General features: G+C 42.2%; 2 protein-coding genes across 3 annotated transcripts in view; one reads left to right on the top strand and one right to left on the bottom strand.

The window, feature by feature from the left end:
- Positions 1-8,701, bottom strand: part of LOC105483229 (Rap guanine nucleotide exchange factor 4) — a 309,166-nt gene extending 300,465 nt beyond the window's left edge. For both annotated transcript variants that reach the window (XM_011743960.2, XM_011743961.2), the window contains exon 1: positions 8,569-8,701. In XM_011743960.2, the coding sequence (XP_011742262.1) occupies positions 8,569-8,633 (65 nt within the window). In that variant the 5' untranslated portion in view covers positions 8,634-8,701. The remainder of the gene's footprint in view (positions 1-8,568) is intronic.
- On the top strand, positions 8,632-16,145 carry LOC105483228 (pecanex-like protein 3). Its single transcript, XM_071072954.1, has 3 exons — positions 8,632-8,809; positions 9,154-9,319; positions 10,183-16,145. Exons 1-3 carry the CDS (start codon positions 8,632-8,634, stop codon positions 10,202-10,204), a joined length of 366 nt encoding a protein of 121 aa, XP_070929055.1. The 3' UTR covers positions 10,205-16,145.
- The last annotated feature ends 6,406 nt before the right edge of the window (positions 16,146-22,551 follow it).

The raw sequence follows: 22,551 nt of genomic DNA, 5'->3' as shown, positions 1-22,551 counted from the left end.
AGATTCAGAAAGATTAATAACTTGGTCAAGATCACATAGCTAGAGGGTAGAGGTGACAGAATTTGAATCCAGGTCTGGCTGATCCTAAGACAAAGTTGATTTGACGATATCATGTTTTCCAGACTGGAAACAGAAAATGGGGAGATCCAGATGCTAAGGCCCTGAAATAAAAGTGGAATATAAAAGCCAAGACAATTATTGACTGGTTAGATGTGGAAAAGGACATAGGAAAGGGAAAATGCAGATAACTTCAAAGTTCTGAGAATGAGGAAGTCACGACATCATAAATAAAATAGTAAAGCAAGAAGGAGAAACTAATGGGGAGCAGGGCTACAAAAGATGAGGTCAACTTTAGACAAGTATCAATCTGTTAGGTTAGAGATCATTTTGATGGTGAATGATAGAACACCAAAGAATGCTTTAGAGAAATGGGGCTTTTTTTCTTCACAAAACAAAAATCTGAAGGTGGGTAACTACCGATCTGGGTTCAACAGGAGGACAAAGTCAGAACTGGAGGCTCTGTGTTTCTCTGGACACTTCCTCCTGGGATTACAAGATGGCTGCCACAGGCCCAGGCCTCCGGTAGTAACTCCAGGCAGAAAGAAGAGAGGAAGGGGGAATCAAATACATGGGTAAAGCAAGAGCTCCCCTGGAAACCTCTAGTAGACTTCTGCTATGTCTCATTGGCCAGACAGCGTCACATGGAAACCTCACCTGAAGAGAGATTGGGAAAATAAGTATGTTGTTTTTCCAGCCTCTATAGCAGAGGTAGGTGAAGGAAAACAATGTCTGCCCCACAAAAGATTAATGGGATATTCATGTGGGAATATCCAACAGACAGACAAAAATACATCTGGTCTAGAAGATAAGCCACAGATATGGAGTTTAAGGAATCTGCACAGTTACAGCAACGGAAACAGATGAGCGCTCCAAGAAAGAGCTGGCACGGAGAGAAAAGAGAATAGTGGCAGCACTTTGTTTTTCTTTTGGGGCTGGGGAAGCAAGCGGGTGCACACGGATGCAGCTGAGTCAACACGCCAGGACTGTCCGCCTCCGCTCATCAGCCAGATTGTTTTCTGTCAGATGTTCAGCTGGATCTCACTGTCTCCCTCCCCACCCAGTTCTTCCCATCCTCTTTCTCTTCCCTCAGTCTCTCAGTACTCCTAGGGCAGTCTCTCCCTCATCTGTGACTTGAAAGTACTGGAGGAAAAACCCACTCTCATTGACCACTGTTGAGGATGCACAAAGATGGTTTTATTCTGACTGAAGAAAAACTAGTTGCATGGGGGCTGAGGAGGTGGTGTAGGACAATAAGCAGCTACCATGAGAGGGCCATAAAATCTTCCAAGCTCATGGGAAATTCCAACAAAATGTATCTGCCAGTCCCACCCTCACAGGAAGGGCCAGAAATCCATTTGAGAGAACTCCAGTTAAGACAAAGAGGCTGGATTTGCTTTGCTAAGCACCACTTTTCCTCTGAAGACTCTTTCCAGCTCCCAGGCTGTGTGCAGGAGACCAGGCAGCAAGGCCAAGGGTGTGGACTAAGCACACCAATCCTACATGTATCCCCAGTCTGAGGGAGTTCAGGTCTGGCTAAACTTTCCTTTCCTAATAGACTAAAGCAAGTAAAATCAGCACCACAGAATTTAACCCTAATTACATATGAGGTTGTATTGTTCTCGAATTACTCCAAATATATATGTCATGTGCTCCCATGTATTTGGGGCCACAGTGAAATGTTCCCCGATAAACTGCAAATAGATAGTTGCCAAGCATTAAACTTTAAAAACAATAAATTGTTAACATTATGAAAAGAGATCACTTGATATTATATACCTCATTATGGAAATATATAACACTTCTGTGATGCATTCTTAACAAAAAGTCAAACTCTAGACCCAAATACCAATTTACAGGAAATACAGGGGGCAAAGGAACATGTTTTAAAAAACTGCATGGAGGTACAATGAAAATTCAGACTGAAAAAAACAACAACCCAGTTTCTTCAAGAAATGTATTATAAGGAAGAAAAAGTGAGAAAGAGAGAACCCAGACCTACAGACATATCAACTAAATGCAACTTATTTAGCTCTTGATACAAACACACTGCAAAAAAGAAAGTTATGAGGTAAATGGGGACATTTGAACACTGACTGAAAAATTGATTATATTAGAGAACTAATGTCAAGTTGTTTAATGTGTGTGATATTGTTCTCTTAATAAAAAGTCACTACCTTTTAGAGACATATACTAAAATGTTTACAGATGAAATATGTGGAATTTGCTTGAAAATAATCCTGGGGGGAGTGGGGAGTGCGTGGGGGTATAAACAAAACAAGGTTGGCTGGAAGTTGATGATGTTGGAGTAGGGGAAGGGGTGGCATAAATCATACTGGCTGGACACAGTGGCTTAAGCCTATAGTCCCAGCACTTTGGGAGGCCAAGGCAGGAAGATCACTTCAGCCCAACAGTTTGAGACCAGCCTGGGTAACATAGGGAGACTCCAGCTCTATAAAAAAATTTTTTTAATTAGCCAGGCATGGAGACGCACGTCTGTGTTCCCAGCTACTCAGGAAGCCGAGACAGGAGGATCGCTTAAACCCAGGAGGTCAAGCATGCAATGAGCCATGATCAAACCACTGCCTTCCAGCCTGGGTGACAGAGTGACCCTGTCTAAAAACACACGCACACACAAACAAAAAGAATTAAGAATCATACTGCTATTTCTTTTTTTTGTATATTTTGATTTTTTTTCCATAATAAAAAGATGTTCTTTTTAAAAAAAAAAAAAAAAGTGGGGGGAGGATTTAAGGAGGAAAAACAGATTAGATTAGAGCTATGCAGAGTCATTTTTAAAAAGTATTCACATTAGCCAAAAAACATAGAAGAAGCAACAGAGGAAGATGTTCCTTCCCCAGCACAGGGTCCAGTGCCAGCGCCTTCCTACAGGGTTGCAGAGGCCATCATCCCTGAGGAGAAGGACCTCTGTGGCCATCTCGCCCTGGGCCTATTGGCACGTTCTCTAGTCAGGGCACTGCACTGAAGCTGAAGATAAAATGATGAATAAAATATAGGGTCTAAAGTCAAGTGATGTGAAAAGAGAACTAAGCAGGCCATTACAATGGAGTTGGACTTGTGTTATGTCATGACAGAGTGAGACCAAAGTGCGCTGTGGGAGCACAGGCAATGGTGATGTGACTGGAAAAGGTGGCAGCCACACTGTCCTGGACGATTCCCAGAACTACCTTCTCATTATCATCCAATTCCCAGGCTCTGTTGCTCCAGGAAGAGGATGTACTCTTATACAGGTCAGAAGAGGTAAGCATCCTGACCTCCTGGCAGCTTGGCTTCTCATTGTAAATGCAGAAAACGGACTTCTGAGAATAATTGGATTTCCCATATGGCTTACTTAGAAGAAGAATACATTAGCCAAAGGACATGAGTGTCCAATTCTCTGATGTGACAGATCTTATTGTCAAATTAATAAACCGTCTTTCTGGCTTTTACAGTCTCTGAGAGTCTGGTACCTGTGTATCTGTCGCTGAAAGATGTATTAATTTTTGATGTGCTAACAAGTCAGGATTCTGAGATTGCAAGACCAGCCTGAGCCCTGGAGGATGTACCGGGGTAATGTCATCCCTTGGGACCTGGCTAGTAGATACCAGCCTCCTCCAGGGACTCCCTTCTGCTCTGTGTGCTTCTTTGATCCTCTGTATTTCTCAAGGGTGGACCCATGTCTGATGCTTCTTTGATATCTGAGTCATCTTTTCTCACCATGTGTGCTACAAAGCATTTTGGTTCTTAACAAATTTGTCCCTTGACTTCTTTCACTCTCAACCTAATCAAAATAACTAACATAATATCTATCTGGGGGCAAGTCAGATGGAAACTGTCCCTGGAGCATTTTTAAACTGAAATATGAATACTTAAAAAAATTCATCTGCTGCCTTTGAAAGATCACAACCTTTTGAATAACCATGCTAACTTCATCGTCTGCTTTGGCTGTGATAGCCAGTGTTCCTCAAATAAGCCAATCAACTGAGGACCTTTCTCCAACTTATACTTCTAATTAAAGAACAAGAAACCAAACACTGTGAACTCCTTTCCAAATGAAGACAATTTCTTTCATCTCCAGTGGTTTCACTGTCAATCACTTAGATAGGTTCTTTCATCTATAACAAAAGATGGCAAACTTTTTCTGTAAGGTCCACATAGTAAATATTTCAAGCTCTGTGGGTCCACAGTCTCCATTGCAGCTACTCAGCTCTGCCACTGCAGCGGGAAAGCAGTTGTAGACAATATGTAACCAAATGAGCACGGCTATGTTCCAATAAAACTTTGTTTATAGACACTGAAATTTGAATTTCATCTAAATTTCATGGGTCACAAAATGCTACTCTTCTTTTATTCCCAGCCATTCAGGAATGTGAAAACCATTCTTTTTTATTTATTTATTTATTTATTTATTTTTGAGATGGAGTCTTGCTCTGTCCCCCAGGCTGGAGTGCAGTGGTGCGATCTCAGCTCACTGCAAGCTCCACCTCCCGGGTTCACGCCATTCTCCTGCCTCAGCCTCCCGAGTAGCTGGGACTACAGGCGCCCGCCACCACGCCCAGCTAATTTTTTTGTATTTTTAGTAGAGATGGGGTTTCACTGTGATAGCCAGGATGGTCTTGATCTCCTGACCTCGTGATCCCCCCTGCCTCAGCCTCCCAAAGTGCTGGGATTACAAGTATGAGCCACCGCGCCTGGCCTGTGAAAAACATTCTTAGCCCACAAGACAAACAGGCAAGCTGTCAGATCTGGCCTACAGGCCATAGTTTGTCAATCCCTGCTCCATCATGATGAATGCCAGCAATGAGTCACTATACTACATGAATGTGTATGGTCCCTGTCCCTTCATAATACTCCTTTACCAACCCTGAGATCTAGGATTCATAAGTGGATCTTAAGTTCACAGTTGGCAAATTTAAAACCTTACGGGAAAAATGTTTTCATTAAAATTAAAAAATGGGCCAGGTGTGGTGGCCCACACCTGTAATCCCAGCACTTTGGGAGGCTGCAGCAAGTGGATCAGCTGAGGTCAGGAGTTCAAGACCAGCTGTCCAACATGGTGAAACCCTGTCTCTACAAAAATACAAAAATTAGCCAGGCATGGTGGTGGGTGCCTGTAATCCCAGCTACTTGGGAGGCTGAGGCATGAGAATCCCTTGAAACCAGGAGGGGGAGGTTGCAGTGACTCAAGATCGCGCCATTGCACTCCAGCCTGGGTGACAGAGTGAGACTCCATCTCACAAAAAAAAAAAAAAAAAAAGACATTTTAGCCATCTTAAGTCCCAAATAGTGGGACTATGTAATTTGTTCCTAATTACCATCCCCTCAGAAAAAAATTGTAAGATCCCTGAGATAGTGGTGAGCTTGTTTTACTCTAACATGTGAGATTTTTTTCAATGTTGGTTTATCCATCCAAATGTTCAATGTCTTGTCTTTCTGGTTTTAAGATTAGTATTTGTAGACCCTCATCTCCTCAGTCCCACTATAGTCCAAGACGGTGGATGCTTGATACATAAAAAGCTTTAGATTTTCTTTCTTTAACCTAATCTACATATCTACACACTTGTAATCCCCTTCCCCACTTGCAAGTATTATCCTATCTATGATAACTTTCTAGGCATTCCTAACAAACACTTTAAGGCTCGATTTTCCTTGTGTTTTGTTTGTTTCACTTCAACATTCATTGCATACTTCTTTACTCCTGCAGACTTCCTCTTTTAACTCTCCTTTTTATTTCCAGTCCCAGGGTTTCTCTTTTTTTCACCATCCACAACAGTTGTCACTTGAATGAGGCATATATTTGAACTACGTTTCCCAGTTACGTCCTTTTCCCAGTTAAAAGGTCCCAGTATCATATTCCCAAGTGAACCCACAGGGGTTCATTGTACTATTCTTTCTTTTTTGTGCAGGGTTGACAATGTCCATTATAAAAAAGTTTTTATAAAAATAGAGCATACATTCCTATATTCTAGATTTGGTCACAACAGGAATTTGTAGTTGGGAAGAAATTAGCATATTCATATGCCACACCACTGCCTGGCATGCCCTCCCTATTCTCTGCCTGGTAAAATTTCTCTCAGCCTCTGAGATCTACGCAGGACACCTATGGAAGCATCTCGATAACTCACTCATCTGCATTCCCCAAGCACTTTATACATCTCCATTAAAGCACTTACCACTGCATTGTGGTTAGCTGTTTATACAGCCGTCCCACCACCAATCTCCCCTACCCTCCAAGCCTATAAACAACTCTCATATTTTGTTGCATCCCCAGTGCCCAGCACAGTGCCTGGAAAAGAGTATCAAGATAGCATTTCTCAGAAACGTTCAGGGCACTGTCTCCACTAAACAGGGCTTTCAGGGGGCTTCCCTAGACAACTTCCATAAACACTCTCAATTTTTCTCCTTTCCTAAAAAATAAATAAATAAATAAACAATCTAAAAGAAAAACACACCTTCAAAACAAGGCCCCCACAGCCTTCATACAATGAGATTGCTGCCCTAAACTGTTCCTCACAGGTATCAATTCTGGCATGAACACTGCAGAACATGCAAAGTTCTCTTAATACCACAAAATAAAAAGCCTACATGGCACCTCACAGTTTTCAAAGTATTTCACCTTTTTTTCTTCTTCCATTTGTCCACTTATCCCTGATAGTCCTATCCTCATTTTTCAGACACTCAAGGAAGTAAAAGTGACATGTCCAATAACAGAACTGGTAACAGCTGTGTTCCTAAAACCCTTAACTTATTGATCTGTCCACTCATCTGACTCTTCTGATGCTAGACTCAGTATCTGTGAAGGGTTTTTTTTTTTTCCTAGTTTTTTTTTCCATTATGAATGGTGGCATTAAGTGAGGGCATCATGCTCTAAAAAATCCATTTCAAGCAAAATCATTTGGGCAGATACACATTATGAAAAGAGAGAGTCGACTATGTCCCACTTGTGTTAGTATTGCTCTATGATTTTGCCATAAGTACTTCTTATTGACTAATGGGTTTCCAGTGAATTAACGACTGTTCAAAAAATGCCATGCCATGCATTTATACACATAGAAATATGTTATCTATTATCTAAACATTCCATTCATAAGGAAGCACCACTATTTATAGGTTAAGTGCAAGATCTTGAATCCCATATAATTCCTTTTTCCTGAACTATTAAATTTAGATACTTGACACATTAACAACCTCTATCCTTCAAATGCTCTTAGTTCTACATAATCCTGTATGATTTAACCATTACTTTAATTCTCTTACTATTTATTGCATGCAACTATTTCTAATATTAGTACATATCATTTTAGACATAAATAGGGCACTGCCTGCCAAAAAATCTTGCTACTGTATGGTAATTGAAAGTCAAGACTATCAGATATATTAAGTTATTCAAATGAGCTACATTTAGCTTTTCTCAAATTACTTAATATTTTTCAACAAAGGCCTATAATAGAGTATGCAAAGCATGTCACACTTAAGATTTTCAAGTTTGATCGTGTTACGAATCTGTTAATTGAAAATTTTTCAATATGGCAGAACACAAAATATTTCACACAAATGCAAATAGAGATGTCATGCAGATAGCTGCAAGACGTGAATCATTGCCCTTCTGCATTAAACTCCGAAATTCAGAGGCAGTTCACTCTGCAAGATTTCTTGCTCAGTTCTTAAAAGTTCAGATGCATCACCTTTTAATCAGGGTAATAAGCTATAATTGCTAACATACTGTGTAATGTTTACTGCTAAACCTGCAATCTGGACAAACAGAATATTATGCTGTCAGAGCCTGGAAACAACTGCAATCCACTGTTAACATACACATCCTCCTTAGAGAGAGCTGTCGTCGGGAGTTATATGCTTTATGTACGGTTTTAATTTTTTTTTTTTTTTTTTTTTTTTTTTTTTTTTTAGCGTAAAGGTCTTTTCCCAAGAAGCAGGTATTAAGACGAAAGCAGCCTCCCAAATGACCTTCTCTAACACAGACCTTGAGCGAGCGACTGCGGGGGCAGAAAGCTGTGAATTTCAGCAAGGGACTCGACAGCTCCACTGGGTCCCTCACACTTTGCTTTCGAGAACAAAAAAAAGAATGTTACTCTGTACCTGCCGGTGCCCCCACCCCTCCTTAAAACTTAATACCCCGCAAGGTCTGAATAGCCAGAGAGGGTATGCATCGATTCTTCCGTCCCGTGATGCCAAGAGAAAATAAACCCCCACCCAGGAGCGGAGCCTGGAGTCGCGGCGGGGCTGGGGGTTGGAGAGGTGGGTGCTCTCTCCCCTTACTGCGCTGCATTTTCTCCACCACGTGTAATAATCTCATGCCACTGGTACCCCACGAGAGGCGGGGGTCCTTGTCCTCCTGTCTCCCGGGCGAGGACCTCAACCCCTTCCCCCGCTCGGGGACCCCGGCCACCCGCAGCCCGGCCGCGCTGCGCCCAGGTGTGAGGCTGCGGCGGTCTCTGGGCCCGGGCAGCGCCGCAGAGCTCGGCCCCCAGCTGCGGCCCCCGGCCGAGCTACCTTTTATCCAGGCAGGCGATCCACTCGGCGGAGGAGGAAGAATGGGCAGCGTGCGCAGCGACCATGTTGAGCGGCGGCGCGCGGTGTCCCCGGCTGCTGCGACCTCCCGCGCTCGAGCTGCCTGCGCCTCCGCCCCCGCCTCGCCCGCCGCGCGGACCCCGCTCCTCCCGGCCGCCTGGCGACCAGCGTGGCTGCGACGGGCCCGCCCTCCCCGCGGGCTCCCGCGGCCTGGGGCGGGGGGGCGAGGGAGGGGACCTGGGGGGCGGGACGCGGGCGCAGGGAGGGCCAAGCCGCCCGCCCGCCGCTGCGCTGCGGCGCCCGGGGGTGGGGATTCCGCCCCGGGGTGGGGACCCCGCGGTCCCGCCCGCTGGGGGGCACTGGGGCTGGCGACCCTAGTGGCTGGCCACCTGCGACAGGTGGCCGCTGCGTCCCTCGGAGACTGGGGCCCCACCCTCATCCCGGGGCCTCTGAGGCGGGGCGGGAGGGCAGGCGCCGCGGTGCGAGTGGGGAGGGGGATGCCAGTGTCTATATATTTTTCATACAGCAAATGCCACTAAAATGGCTGCTGCCTCTCTGTTTCCTTAGAAACCGATGAGTCTTCCTCAGCAGCTGCCGAAACTTGCGGCGGTTGCTTGCTCACCTTTGCTGCCTCCCCTTCAGAAAGGGCTGGAGGGGAGGGCGAGGAAGGCTTGGCGTGGGGCCGCCCGTCGAGTCTCTCAGTGAGGAATGAGAGGCCAGCTTCTCCCGCGGGGTGAGGAAGGGCTGGGCGCAATGGGGGGCAGTGCGGGCAGGGCTGGGGGCAGGGAGGGAGGGGGCTGGTGGGCCCGATGCGGACTGAGGGGGTGACAGGCTGAAGTCACTGGCCTTGAACCCTGGGCTTTCCTGGGCTTCCATCACCTGCATGGTGAAGAAAACACAGTTGAGAATGGGGAGTAGCCGGGCCACAGCAGAACTGAGGTTTTAGGATGAGGGCTGAGACCCCGGAGCGCTCAGGTGAACTTGGATGGCTGGCCCCACTTGCTGTTCTTCCTCTGGCTGGAGTGTTGAATGGGTGGTGATAACGACCTGTCTCTTGTAGATGTTCACACAAATGTCATGTCTACAAGTTGTTCACTTACACTCTGCCAAGAACCAAATTACATGTCAATGGTCGTTTAGGAATTTGGGGACAAGTTAAATCTTTTAGACTATTACCAAGCATTGTTTTGGTATTTATGGCACTGCATTTGGGGGCCAGACAATGGGAGAAAGGGACATAGCATTGCTTTCTTGTACTGTTCCCCCTACCCCCGCCCCCACCTCCCATCCAACCCTGCTAAGGGGAGAGTCAAGGGGACTGGAGAGAAGGAAAGAGCAAGTGCTCTCTGGGATGCTTTGATTCTAATAAAACAATTATTACCATGATATAAAAGCCTCCAAAGATGTGCCATTTCCCTCTGCTCGATAGCCAGGATCTGGTTTCAGACCTGCCACAGTGTTCCCGCAGCAACTCTTCCCTCCCTGCTCAGGGCTTTTCCCCCAGTTAACCTTCATTCTGTTAATTTCTATCATGTTTATGGTAATATTTAAAATACTATACTATATAAAGGTTAACCAAAGGTATTTATGTTGCAGCTTTTTTACTATACAGGTATGAAGGAGGAACTGTATCTCCTATATATATTAAGTTTCATTTATTAAAACATCAGAGAGCACCTGAGAATGTTTCAAGGTCACCAAAAGCTTTCCGAAAATGGCTTTCTGCAAAGAAGATTTCCAAGTAAGGAGCTAGAGGAGAAAGGAGCTGCACATCACGTATTATCACACAGGCTTGGAGTTGCCATAGCTTTGGTTATGATACTAATAATAGTTACCATTTATTGAACATCCACTGAGTGTTAGACCCTGTACAGCACTCCTTGGATGTGTGATCCGGTTTAATCTTCAGAACACTCTATGAGGCAGAGCCAGAAGGACACTACTCCACAAAGAGCAATAAATCCTTGAAAATGTAATGAAATATTGAAAATGATATGTATCAGTACTTTCAGGGAGAGTGTTAATTGGATTGGAAGGAAGACACTGATGAGCTGCTGGGAATGAGAGTGAGACCCTTGAGGAGTTTACAGTGCATTTTAAGGAGTGTACCCCTGATGAATTGCAAGGCCTTTGTTTTGCTGTGTGGGGGCCCTGCCTTTTCTCTAAAGAGAAGTTGAAGACTTATTTAAAGAACATCCTTTCGAAGGAGCACCAAAAATCACTAGCTCATCCAGAGCGTGCGCATGTCTCCATCCAGCCCTAGAGGAAGGTACAGCGTCCAAGATACTCACTAAGACGCTGAACTCAGGAAGGGTCTAACCCAGCTACAGGAGATGGGGCCCCAGAGCTGAATTTGGGTCTGTCTGATTCCAAACCCTTGCACATCAGTGATGGTATCCCTGTTTCTGCCAGTAGAATGGCAGTATAGGGCATGTCTACAATGACTCTCCAGAGGGTAAGAACAAAATAGTTATAAATCAGTTTTTTAATGTAAAAATAGAGAAATGTGTGAGGAATTAAAAACTAGAGATCCTTAAAACGTCAGATTATCTTGTGATCTGAAAGGGATTTGATTGCTGGTCAAGTACTACAGGAATAAAGGAAACTCTGCTGATAATTAGTTATTATAGTATTAAGAGAAAAAAATGGGCTTTTGCTTGGATTGGATGGGAAAGGCAAAGAACCAAAGAATATTTATTTATTTCTCTCTCTTTAAAAGAACATAATGTATGTCAGTCCCAAAAGAGCACATGTTGTATTATCCTATTTATGTGAAACTTCCAGAAAAAGCGAATCTATAGAGATGGAAAGTAGATTAGGGATTGCCTAAGTCTGGGAGGTGGGAATAAGGGATGACTGCAGATGGACCTGAAAAATCTTCTAGAAATGATCTAAAATTGGACTGTGGTGATGGATACACAACTCTATAAATCTTTAATAACAATCATCAAATGGTATAGTTAAAATGAGTGAATTTTATAGTGTGCAAATTATCTCAGTAAAAATGTTAAGTAAATTATTAATGAACCCATATGGAGAGGAAAAATATGATTGATCTTTTGGGGGGAAATACAGGAAAGTGTAGGAGAAAAAGTAAAAATTACCCATAATTCCATCACCTAGAGGTAATACTGTTAATATTTTAGTGCATTTAATTCTAAACTTTTCTATTATAAAAAGATACAATCAAGGCCAAGCACAGTGGCTCACATCTGTAGTCCCAGCACTTTGGGAGGCCAAGGCAGGAGGATTGCCTGAGACCAGGAGTTCAAGACCAGCCAGGGCAACATAGTGAGACCCCCATCTCTACAAAAATTTTTTAAAAATAAAAATTAGAAGTGATATGATCATACATGTACCCACAAACATATACATATATGTATATGTATATATGTGCCTATCATGTATGTGAATAGATAAATATATTCAAACAGACTTGAAAGCATTAATAGTTTATAGGCTACTTTTTCTATTGGAATGGAAAATGCTTTACTTTCCTTAAAAAATCCTTAAACATTTTTTCCTGGCCACCAAATATTCTAGTGTATAGCTATAATTTACTTACACTATCTTTTGAGACTTGTTTTTTCACTGGGAAAAGGTATTATCTGCTTAATCTCCTTCCTGTAGTTTAGTGAACTCTTTCTCTACTAGAGAACTAAGATCTCTACTGAAGATCTCCATGAGACAAAGATGAGACAAGACCAATATCTGTTCATGCTATGTAGATCCTCAAACGAGTTGCTAAATGTCTGATTTCCATTTTGTTCATCTGAGCAGAGGTTCAAAGTTAGGAATTTGAAGGCAGACAGCCAAGTTCAAATTGCAGCCATATCTTCTACTAAATGTTTGGCCTTAAATTAACTACTTAGCCTAAGACTCCATTTCATCATCTGTAGAGTGGAGAAATTAATAGTATTATACATGAATTTGGTATTTGTAGGATATTTAGCACAAGTGCCAAGCACATAGTGAGTGTTCAATAACTCTTAGCTATTATTCTCCATATAGTACAGATAGTACTAGGTGCTCTCTGCATTTTGCAGGGACCTGGTGGTGATAAGCCATCGAGATCACTTATACTAAAGGGCTTTGACATCTATAAATTGCAATTTTTGGCTATGAAGGATACAAGGGATGGGTCTCCGGAGAAACCCATAGAAATTCTCCAGGAAATTCTATTGTAGATCGAGCATTCACTCATATCTGTATATGGGGAAAAAAAATCTGATTCACCATGTTTTAGGTACCTGATTGGAAGGTAGGTTATAAAAATACATCTATCACTCCTGCTGGTGATATAACCAATTCAATGAAGACACAGTACTCCTGGGGTGAAATCATAAAAGCAATTTTAATGTTTTCTCTCACTGTCTTTTTAAACTTGCTCAGTGAAGGCAATTCTACCTCTGCCACTGGATATAGCTTTTTTGGTCACTTATAGGTAATAGAAAGTACCAGATTCTTTCTATTAGAGTGCCCAAACCAATATATCGCTACATATTTCAATCTTTATTTCAAAGAAAAGAATTCTCTCCTCCTCAACCTACAGCTGGTCATAGGCAGGTCTCAGCCTTTAGGAGAGAAGACGTGGTCAGCTTCTCCTTTCCTTCCTCATCCCAGACCACCATGAAAGCTGCTGGTTTTGACCCTTCCAGGATCAGAGTAGGGAAGGAAAGAGAGAAAAGAAGGGCAGGTAAATTCTTACTTTACTGGAACAGTTGTAAGATGGCATTGTCTTTTCCAAACCTGGCAAATGTCAAGCCTGCTCTTTCTCTTGTGGGTGCCTTCATGTTTTCTTAGGTGCCCCTCCTGCTGGGCTCCCCACATAGGCAAGTGCCACTGGATTTCCTGAGTCCCCTCCAAATTTCCTCCCTCTATAGGACTCCCAATTTATCCTCCACCCACACCCCAGCTGTCCTCCTGAGCAGGATTTAAAGGGGCTCCAGGATCATTCTCTTCTGTGTGTCCCACATTTGGTCCATAGGGACACTCAATGCCTATTTTGCTCTAATAAACTCAGTGCAGACCAATCCTACAAACAGCACAGCCTCTTCACTCGCCAAAGAGGCTCACCAGTCCCTCTCTCTTGATCTGTAGGTTTCCAGGGCTGGAGTCAGACAACAATCCCCTATGCTCCCAACTTATAGGTTCTCTGAGTGGCCCACATGGAGAGGAAAAAATAATATGAGAAATACTATTTTTCAAGGCTTTCCATGACTAAAACAAGAAAATATTCCTGTTTTAGTCATGGTTCTCCAGAGAAATAGAACCAATGGGTTATATATCTATAACTATGTCTATATCTGTATCTATAAAAGGAGATTTATTATGAGGAATTGGCTCCCACAATTATGGAAGCTGAGAAGTCCTACCATATGCCATCTGCAAGATGGAAACCCAAGAAAGCAGTGTAATTCCGTCTGAATCCAAAACCCTGAAAACGAAGGAAGCTGCTAAATATCCCAATCCAAGAGCAGAACATGAGATGTCCCAGTGCTAGCAGTAAGGCAGGAAAAAAGGGGCAAATTTCTCTTTTTGTTCTGTTCAGGTCCCCAACTAATGGGATGCTGCCTCCTCGAGGAGGGCCATCTACTGACTCCACTGATTGAAATGCTGATCTCATCCAGAAAAACCCTCACAAAAAACACAAAGAAACAATGTTTAATCTGGGGACCTCTTGGTCCACTCAGGGTGACACATAAAATTAACCATTACAACTCCTCACAAAATCTTCCTTTAATTTCTCCTTCATAGGCACTGTTATTTCCCCCTTTGGGTGAGAAGTTTTGGACCCATGAAACTGGTCTTTAGTATTTTGATTGAAAGTTTGCATCTTGGCATCTCAATTTGGAATTATGTATCTATTCTACTTTGGTGCCTCCTGTGAAACTTGCAATTTAACATCTGTGACTTAGGCTAGTGAAAACTGAATCAAGTCAACTTCCTTCCACACCTTCAACATTAATTCCTACTCAACCAAGACAATTGCCTTTTCTCCGCAAAGTGATTCGCCTGGGAGTTGTGAGGAATACCATACTCATTAGGGAAGTACAGCTCTTACAGTCTCTTGAGCTTTCTAAAAAAGAAATGCGTAATTAAAAATATCTGATCAGGACAGTCCCAATTTGTGGGTTATAATAAAATGGTTGTGGTTTGTTTTAAAACTGTGATTTGTCCATTTAGGGGAATATATTTGGATTAAGATCTTAAAGCAATAATAAGTTGGGACAGGAAAGTGGCTAAAATTTTATTTACGATAACAAAATTTTTTAGACTTTACGGCTAAAGCAAAAGTCACAAATGACCCACATTTAGGACCTCAATATTTTCAGTACTAAATTAGGTATTGAGGAAAGAAAAGAACTTTCATCTGAGGATTGTGAGCCCTTTCGAATTGTTAGGCCCAGAGAAGCATTAAAATGAGATCATAGTTGTACCTTATTCCCCACTCTGAGCTATGTATTTATCTCCTGAAACTGGTTAGCTATTGCCACAGTAGCTATAAATTAATCTAATAGTGACACTCCAGACACTATAACCCACACCCTATAGCTTAACAATGTATAGCCAATCACTAATCAGTGTTAATTCTGTAAACCAATGAGAATTCCTGACAAACAACTTTGTATCAGCCCACTCGCTGTCTTCCTTTCTTACCTTTAAAACTCAGCCTGTAGGCCCTGCGCAGTGGCTCACTCTTGTAATCCCAGCACTTTGGGACGCCAAGGCGGGTCGGTCGCTTGAGGCCAGGAGTTCAAGACCAGCCTGGGCAACATGGCGAAACCCCGTCTCTACAAAAAATACAAAAATCAGCCAGGCATGGTGGCACTCACCTATAGTCCCAGCTACTTGGGGGGCTAAGGTGGGAGGATCACTTGAACCTGGGAGGTTGAGGCTGCAGTAAGCTGAGATTGTACCACTGCACTCCAGCCTGGGTGACAAAGTGAGACCCTGTTTAAAAAGGTAAAAAAGGAAAAGAAAAAAAAAAAGATAAATAAAAGTCCACCTGTAACTGCCACTAATCAGAGTGTCTATTCAGGGCAACGTGCATCTATGCTCCTGGGTTGCAATCTTCAAACTCGGCCCAAATAAACTCCTACCTATATTAACTCTGCCTCAGTTCCTTTCTTTTAGATCAACAGTATTATTACATTTCTTTGTGACTTTTAGAAGCAGAGTTTTTGTTTTGGTTTGGTTTTGTATTTCTATCATTATGGCATGTAAAAGTAAATTAAATTTGAAAGGAATTAGCCATTTAGTTTTAACTGTACTTTAGATATATCCAACTTCGGGGCACTAGAATTAAGGCAGACAACTAAATATGAGCACAAGAAAAAAAAATTGGTTTGAACTTGTCTAGTGACTGCCTTCCAATCTCCAGCTTCATAGAAGACTAAGGTAAAGTTCTGTTTTTTACTCCCTGTGCTCTTCAGATAACTTCATAGGTAAGTGCAGTTATAGTTCCTAGTTTTACAGAAAGGTAACTTATACAGTCAGGAGGCAAAGTTAAAATGAACTCCCTTCATTTAAAAAAAAATTCAGAGTTAAAATTTGTGACTTAGTTATTAATGGAAGCAAGTCTTAAGAGAAAAGAAAAATCTTTTGTCCTGGAAGTAACTGTGTCTGCTTGAGAAGCATACTGACCTCTATAAAGAAAATGGTAGTTATTAGTGTTCGTTCCTATAACATACAAACTCCCTGCATCCTGAGAGGCAATAGGCTAGGAAAGAGCTTGAACGCTCCGCCTTGCCCCCTTCCCAGAAGGAACAATTCCTCACAAACCGCGAATGGTGAAAGTCAGCAATCCACAAATCACTCAGGTCCAAACTGGGTTCAGCACTCCACCTATGCCGAAGTCTTCCTCACCAAAACGAAGCCTGCACTTCCTCACCGAAACAAAAGAAGAGGGTTACCTATGCCACTTTCTCAACCTCAGGTGGTAAAGTTGCAGTAATGAACTTTGGTGCATAATCTGCAGTGAGGAAAATGTCACCATGTCACAGCTTTAGTCTTAGGCCTATTTTCTAGTGGTGGAATATATTTATTTTGGTGAAATAACAAGCTGCCATTGCTTTTTATTATCGTACAAAAGACACAGAGTACATTATTCAACTCACAAAATCTCTACCTGTGTTATGCACATTTTTCACACTAATCGAGAAAATTACCACAAACTAATTTTGAATGAATTATGGTCACCCAGTGTTTGTTACAATTTCCTTTTCACCAGTAATCCAATATGGTCTCCTACATTTTTCAAAAAATGGAAGACTTTATATAGTGGATTCCACAGAGAAAATAGCACAGGAAAGAGAGAATGTGACTAAAAATCATAGTGATTATATTGAACCAAGAGCATATGTGACTTGAAGGAAGTAAAATGGACAATTGTCATTTAAAGTGAGACATATTAAATCTTGACTGGGCAATAAGTAATAAGGAGCTGAGCTCTTTTGCTTAGGTGACCCTAATTTTCACCTTAAAAATATGATAGTGCCACAGCTAGTAAAGAAGATATATTTATTGGCATTTTGGGACTAAAAGTACTAGTTTGGTTCCAGAGACAGAAAGTAACTCAGGAAGCTTAGAAGAGGTCAACCTGGGAAGACAGGATTCTTTCTCCCCACTGTGACTCTGCAGGAAGCGATAACCTCCCCTCCAGGCAAGGTCGACCCTCCAAGTCCAGATGAGAAGAGTTCCCTCTGTCTGTTCTTTCCTCTGCCTTATGACCCAGAGGTTTTGCAGCTGCGATCCTGGCAGCCCCTGGCCTCCTCAGGGAGCTGCGAAATTCAAGCCCTGGAAATGGAGTTCTGCTTTCAGCTGCACCTGGGTCCTGACCTGCTTAAGACAGGCCTGTCTGGACCTAAGAGAACCCCACTGCCACCCACTCAGCCACTCCCTAACAGACTGCAAAGACAAAGTCTTTTTCATTTCTTTATATCCATTGACTCCTCGAGTCATTGAAACTCAATAAATATTTACTGAGCACCTACAATGTGCCAGACACTGTGATAGGCACTGAAAAAAGGGCAAAGGACGAGCAGATAAATTTCCTACTTGCAGGGAACGCTGTGGTAGTGAGTAAAATGAGACATAGGAAATAAACACATAAATATATAATATGTCCAATGGCGATAATTGATGTGAAGGATGATTAAGCAAAACAAAGAAATGCAGAGACAGGGAAGGGGCATCTATCTGGTATGAAGTAGTCAGAGAAGGCCTCTCTGGTCAGATGACATTTGGGCAGAACCTGGGGCCTGTCTCAGCACCACCTGTCCCTTCCTCAGCCACTTGCTCCCTGCAGCCACCACAGGCCCCTGTGGTTTTCCTGCCTGAGGCTCACCAGCCACAGGCCTAGAATATCTGGCTTCTCTCCCCATGTCCAAACTCAGCTGAAATGCCAAGCTGCAGGGCCTTGTTTCCCGAGCAACTGCCAATGGGGCTGAATGATGCAACACGGAAAGGAAGAGGATTTAATTCCCCCTGAATGGACTTTGACCAGTGGGAGACAGGAAACAGGAGATTGGAGGATACTGGGCAGCTGAACTGCCTCTTCCTTTCCCCCTCCGTCTGGTGCACAATTTCTCCACACAGCCTGCTGTGTGGCCAAGCCTGTGCACCGACTGAGTGTTATGGGTTCACCTATGTTCCCCAAAGAGATATGTCGAAGTCCTAACCCCCAGGAACTGTGAATGTGGCTTTATAGTATTTGGAAATAGGGTCTTTGCTGATGGAATCAAGTTAAGATGAAGTCATTAAGGGAGTGGGGGCCTAATCCAATCTCTTGTTCTTAGAAGGAGAAAGACAGAGACACATCAGGAGAAGATAGTGAGGTGACATTGGAGGCAGAGATTGGAGTAATGTATCTAAATGCTAGGCAACACCACAGAGAGCCTCAAACACTAAGCCTAGAAGAGGCAGGGAAGGAGCCTCCCCTACAGGTTTCAGAGGGAGCATGGCTTCGCCATACTTGAATTTCAGACTTCTAGCATCCAGAACTGTGACACAATACATTTCTGTTGTTCTGAGTGACAACAGTGTGTGGTGCGTTACTACAGCTGCTCTGGAAACTAACATATTGAGCGGCCAGCTGTGTGAGATTGTACCTCCCAAGTAACCCTCTAAGCCTTAACCTTTGCCCAGGCCTCTGTTTCCAGAGAACTGTGACAATGATAGGTAGACCTGAATAAAGCAAAGGATGATATCTACAGGGATATTTGAGGCAGGGAGTGCTGACAAGGGAGGAGCTAGTGCAAAGGCCCTGAGGTGGCAGTATGCTTGGCGTGTTGGAGGAGCAGGAGGGCGGCCAGGGTGTTTGGGGAGTGAATAAGGGGAAGAGTGTTCAGAGAAGAAGTCAGACAAGGGGCCAAAGACATGTTCTCTAGGGCCAGAAAGGCATTTGGATCTTTTCAACATTATCTTCTTGACATGTAATTTATATAGTAGTAAAATGAAGAAAATGGGTGACTATTTTGTGATTTTTTTAGATATATAAAACCATGTGATCACCATCCAGATCAAATGTTGAACATTTCCATCACCCCAGAGAGTTCACTCCTGTTACCTTCCAGTTGGTACAACTTACCAATCCTGAAGCAACCACTACTCTCTATCACCATAAATTTGTTTTAACCTGTTCCTTAATGGCATATAAACGAAACCACATAGCAGTGCTTGTGAGGCTCATCCAGGTTGCTGTGTGTATACTTCAATTATTTTTATTGCTGAGTAGTATTCCATTGCCTGGATATATCACAAATTATTTATCCATTCTTCTGCTGATGAATATTTGAGTTATTTGCAGTTTAGGCCTGTAATAAATGAAGTTTCTAGGAACATTTATGTTTTCCTCTTATTTTGGTTGTATGCAATCATTTCTCTTGGTATAAACCTAGCAGTGTACTTTCTGGGTCGACTGGCTTAGGTTTAGGTTAACTGTGTTCGTTTATACCATTTCATACTCCTGCCAGCAATATATGAGTTCCAGATATTCTGCATTCTCACCAACACTTGGAGCCTTTCTGGTAGGTGTGTAGTGGTATTGAATTGTGCTTTTAATATGCATTTTCCTGCTGACTAATGCACTCCTTTTTATATGCCTATTATTCACATATCTCCTTTTATGAAATACGCGTTCAAGTGTTTTGTTCACATTTTATGTTTTTGTTATGGCCACATCTCACTTCCAGAATCTGTATTGGTTATCTATCGCAGCATTTAAAAAGTACTCTAAAGCTTGACAGCTAAAAACAACAAACATTCGTTCTTTCACACAATCTCTGAGGGTCAGGAACCTGGGTGCAGCTTCATGGGATGGTTCTGGCTCAGGGTCTCAGGTTGCATTTGAGCTGCTGAGGTTGCAGCCCTACCTATCAAAGCTGAACCAGAGCCAGACTCCATGTCTGAACTCACTTATGTGAGCTTCAGCGTGAGAAATGTATGAATTTTGTTTGACAAAATATTGAAAAGCTTAACAACTTCCTCCTACTCTTATTGGCCTCTTGGTGCCCAGTATCTCAGTCTGAAAAATCTCATCTATAGGAATAAATGGCAGGAAAGACAGAACCAAGGCCCCACAGCTATCAGGGAGGTTGGCAGATGAGTGAGGAAAAAGGGGTGTCAGCAATCTAAAAATATTCAGGCTCACAGAAATATAACTGAAATGACTCACTTTTATCAAGATCCTGCCATCTCACTTAGCAGCTTAAAAAAATAATAGATCACAGCAGAATGTTTCAAATTCTCCATAAATGGCCATGTGATCCGGCAACCTACCTGTGGAAATTTATGCCAAGATTAGAATCTACAAAACACATACAGAGACACACATTAAAGTATTATTTATTAGGAATCTAAATTGTGGAATCATTAAAGAGAATACATATTCCCTCAAAAGAATACCATGGCGTTATTAAAAGTAGTCATTATGAGTGGTTAGGATATAATATAATATTACAGGAAATTCTTAGGATATACCATTAAGTAGAAAAACTTTTCTTCCCAGCTTTTCAATGTGAAAATTTTTGAACTTACAGAAAAGTTGTAAGACCAGAACAATAAATGCTTGTATAGCCTTCATCTAGATTCTCCAACAGTGACCACAGTTGCCACATCTCTTTAAGTGTAATGCACCTCCTTTGAGAGTAAGTGCAGACATTTTGACACCATGGTCTAAGTACTACAACACTTATCTAAAATTATCGAAGGAAACTCTTGTACAGTTTTCACACTCAAGACATTTAACTTTGATATAAAGTTTATATTCAAATTTCTCCAAAAGATTTAAAACTATCTTTTTGGCTTGTTTTAGCCAGGACTCAATGGAGAATTGAGCATTGCATTTAGTTGTTGTGCCTCTTTAGTCTTTTTTGATCTAAAACAATCCCTCAACCATTTAAAAAAATTCTTTAATGACTGACATTTTTAAAAGACTCTGGAGCAGTTATTTTACAGAATATCCTTCAAGTTGGATGTGTCTATTTCCTCATGATTAGAAATTACATGAACTTTTTGGCTAAATTCTCCATTTTATTTTGTGTTCAAAATATATTACTCTTTCCCATGTCCTGTGAAAATAAAAAATCTCTAATGTGTTTGTGAAAAAGATTAAACTAAGATTTTGTTCGGATGCAGTGTGTTTTGGACTTAGGTGTGTGTATCTGAATTTCGTCCTTTGTCATCAAGAAAATAGTATAATAACTAAGAACATGTAGCTTAAGAAATCCAGGCACTTGAGAGCCACCGTAAGTAAACTCTAATTCCCACAGCAGAAAGAAGGGGTCTATCCGCTTTTTAACCACCAAACAGTTGTCTGTATCAGGGACTGTTTCCTATTCTTTGTTTCCTTCTATTTGCCAGACCGTCTATAAACCAGTAAGGAGTTCATCGGATCATCAGAATAGACTTCAAGACACTAGATCACAATCCCAAAGATTAAAATCATCTGCTTTGCCACTGCTCCGATGGAAGCAGTATGTGTTCCTTCAAAATTGTTTTACTAGAAATTTTGAGTCCTGAAAATACCTGATTTCTAAACTAAACAAGCAGAATCTAGGCAGAGGGATGTGTAAATTTCATTTATAACTTAGCCGATTAAGGCTGCCAATAAATCATACCAACTTATATAAGTAACAGCCATGGTAAGGATATTGCCTTAATGGTAAGTGCCTCCTACTTGAGACTTACAAATATGGGTACTATTTCTAGGAACAGCTGACTGAATGCATCTAAGAGCTTGGCTTCAGTCCCAGGGATGACGAAGTTCTTTGAACCCATGCCATCACTCCTACCTCACCTGCCATGATAGTTATTGCCAATTAATCACAGTGTTCTTTTCTATTAGCCTGGACACTGCCTCAGACAACTTCCCAACACAGCTCTATAAGCAGCCACTAATAATAATTTGGAGTCAATACATCAGATGAAACCTTTTATCACCCTTGGAAAATATATTTTTCTAAATCTCATCTAGTTTTTAGCTTCTCGACTTCATCTACACACGAATGGTGAGGGTCCAGGAGTTTGTTTCTTGTGAATGACCTACAGACAACTGGCTAGCCTGGTAAAAATCTCATATCAGAGCAGGTTGACCAGGTGATTTGACAAGGGAAGGAAAGGATAAGATTAGTTAGGGTTGGCCATTTGCCCAGACAATTGACCTCAATATCTCTAAGAGCTGGAACACAAAGTTGATGTCTTGCTCATGAAATAATCCAAGTTGACTCCAGTCTTGGGGGATGGGAGTATATGAGTTCCATTCTACACAGTCATTAGGTATTCAGACCAATAGAGGTTCTGCCTTCTTAAACACCTGACTTCCCACATCACTGTGGGCATTTGCATCCACCTGTTGGTAAGGGAAGGAGCATGGAGGAATGCCACATGAGTGGCTTTTACAGGGGAGGCCTGAAAGGGGCTCACATCAATTCTGCAATTTTATATTTGCTAGAACACAGTTAC

Source organism: Macaca nemestrina, chromosome 11, assembly GCF_043159975.1.
Source record: "Macaca nemestrina isolate mMacNem1 chromosome 11, mMacNem.hap1, whole genome shotgun sequence".
Taxonomy (NCBI): Eukaryota; Metazoa; Chordata; class Mammalia; order Primates; family Cercopithecidae; genus Macaca; species Macaca nemestrina.
Note: the sequence above shows the minus strand (reverse complement) of the source record. Positions and strands in the feature narration are given on the sequence as shown.

Bases quoted from the DNA above. Each gene is read 5' to 3' on its own strand.
- LOC105483228 (XM_071072954.1), top strand. From the start codon at position 8,632: ATGTTGAGCGGCGGCGCGCGGTGTCCCCGGCTGCTGCGACCTCCCGCG. The intron at 8,810-9,153 runs GCGAGGGAGGGG...CTGTTTCCTTAG, and splicing joins CCGCGGCCTGGGGCGGGGGG to AAACCGATGAGTCTTCCTCA. The intron at 9,320-10,182 runs GTGAGGAAGGGC...TTTATGTTGCAG, and splicing joins AGGCCAGCTTCTCCCGCGGG to CTTTTTTACTATACAGGTAT.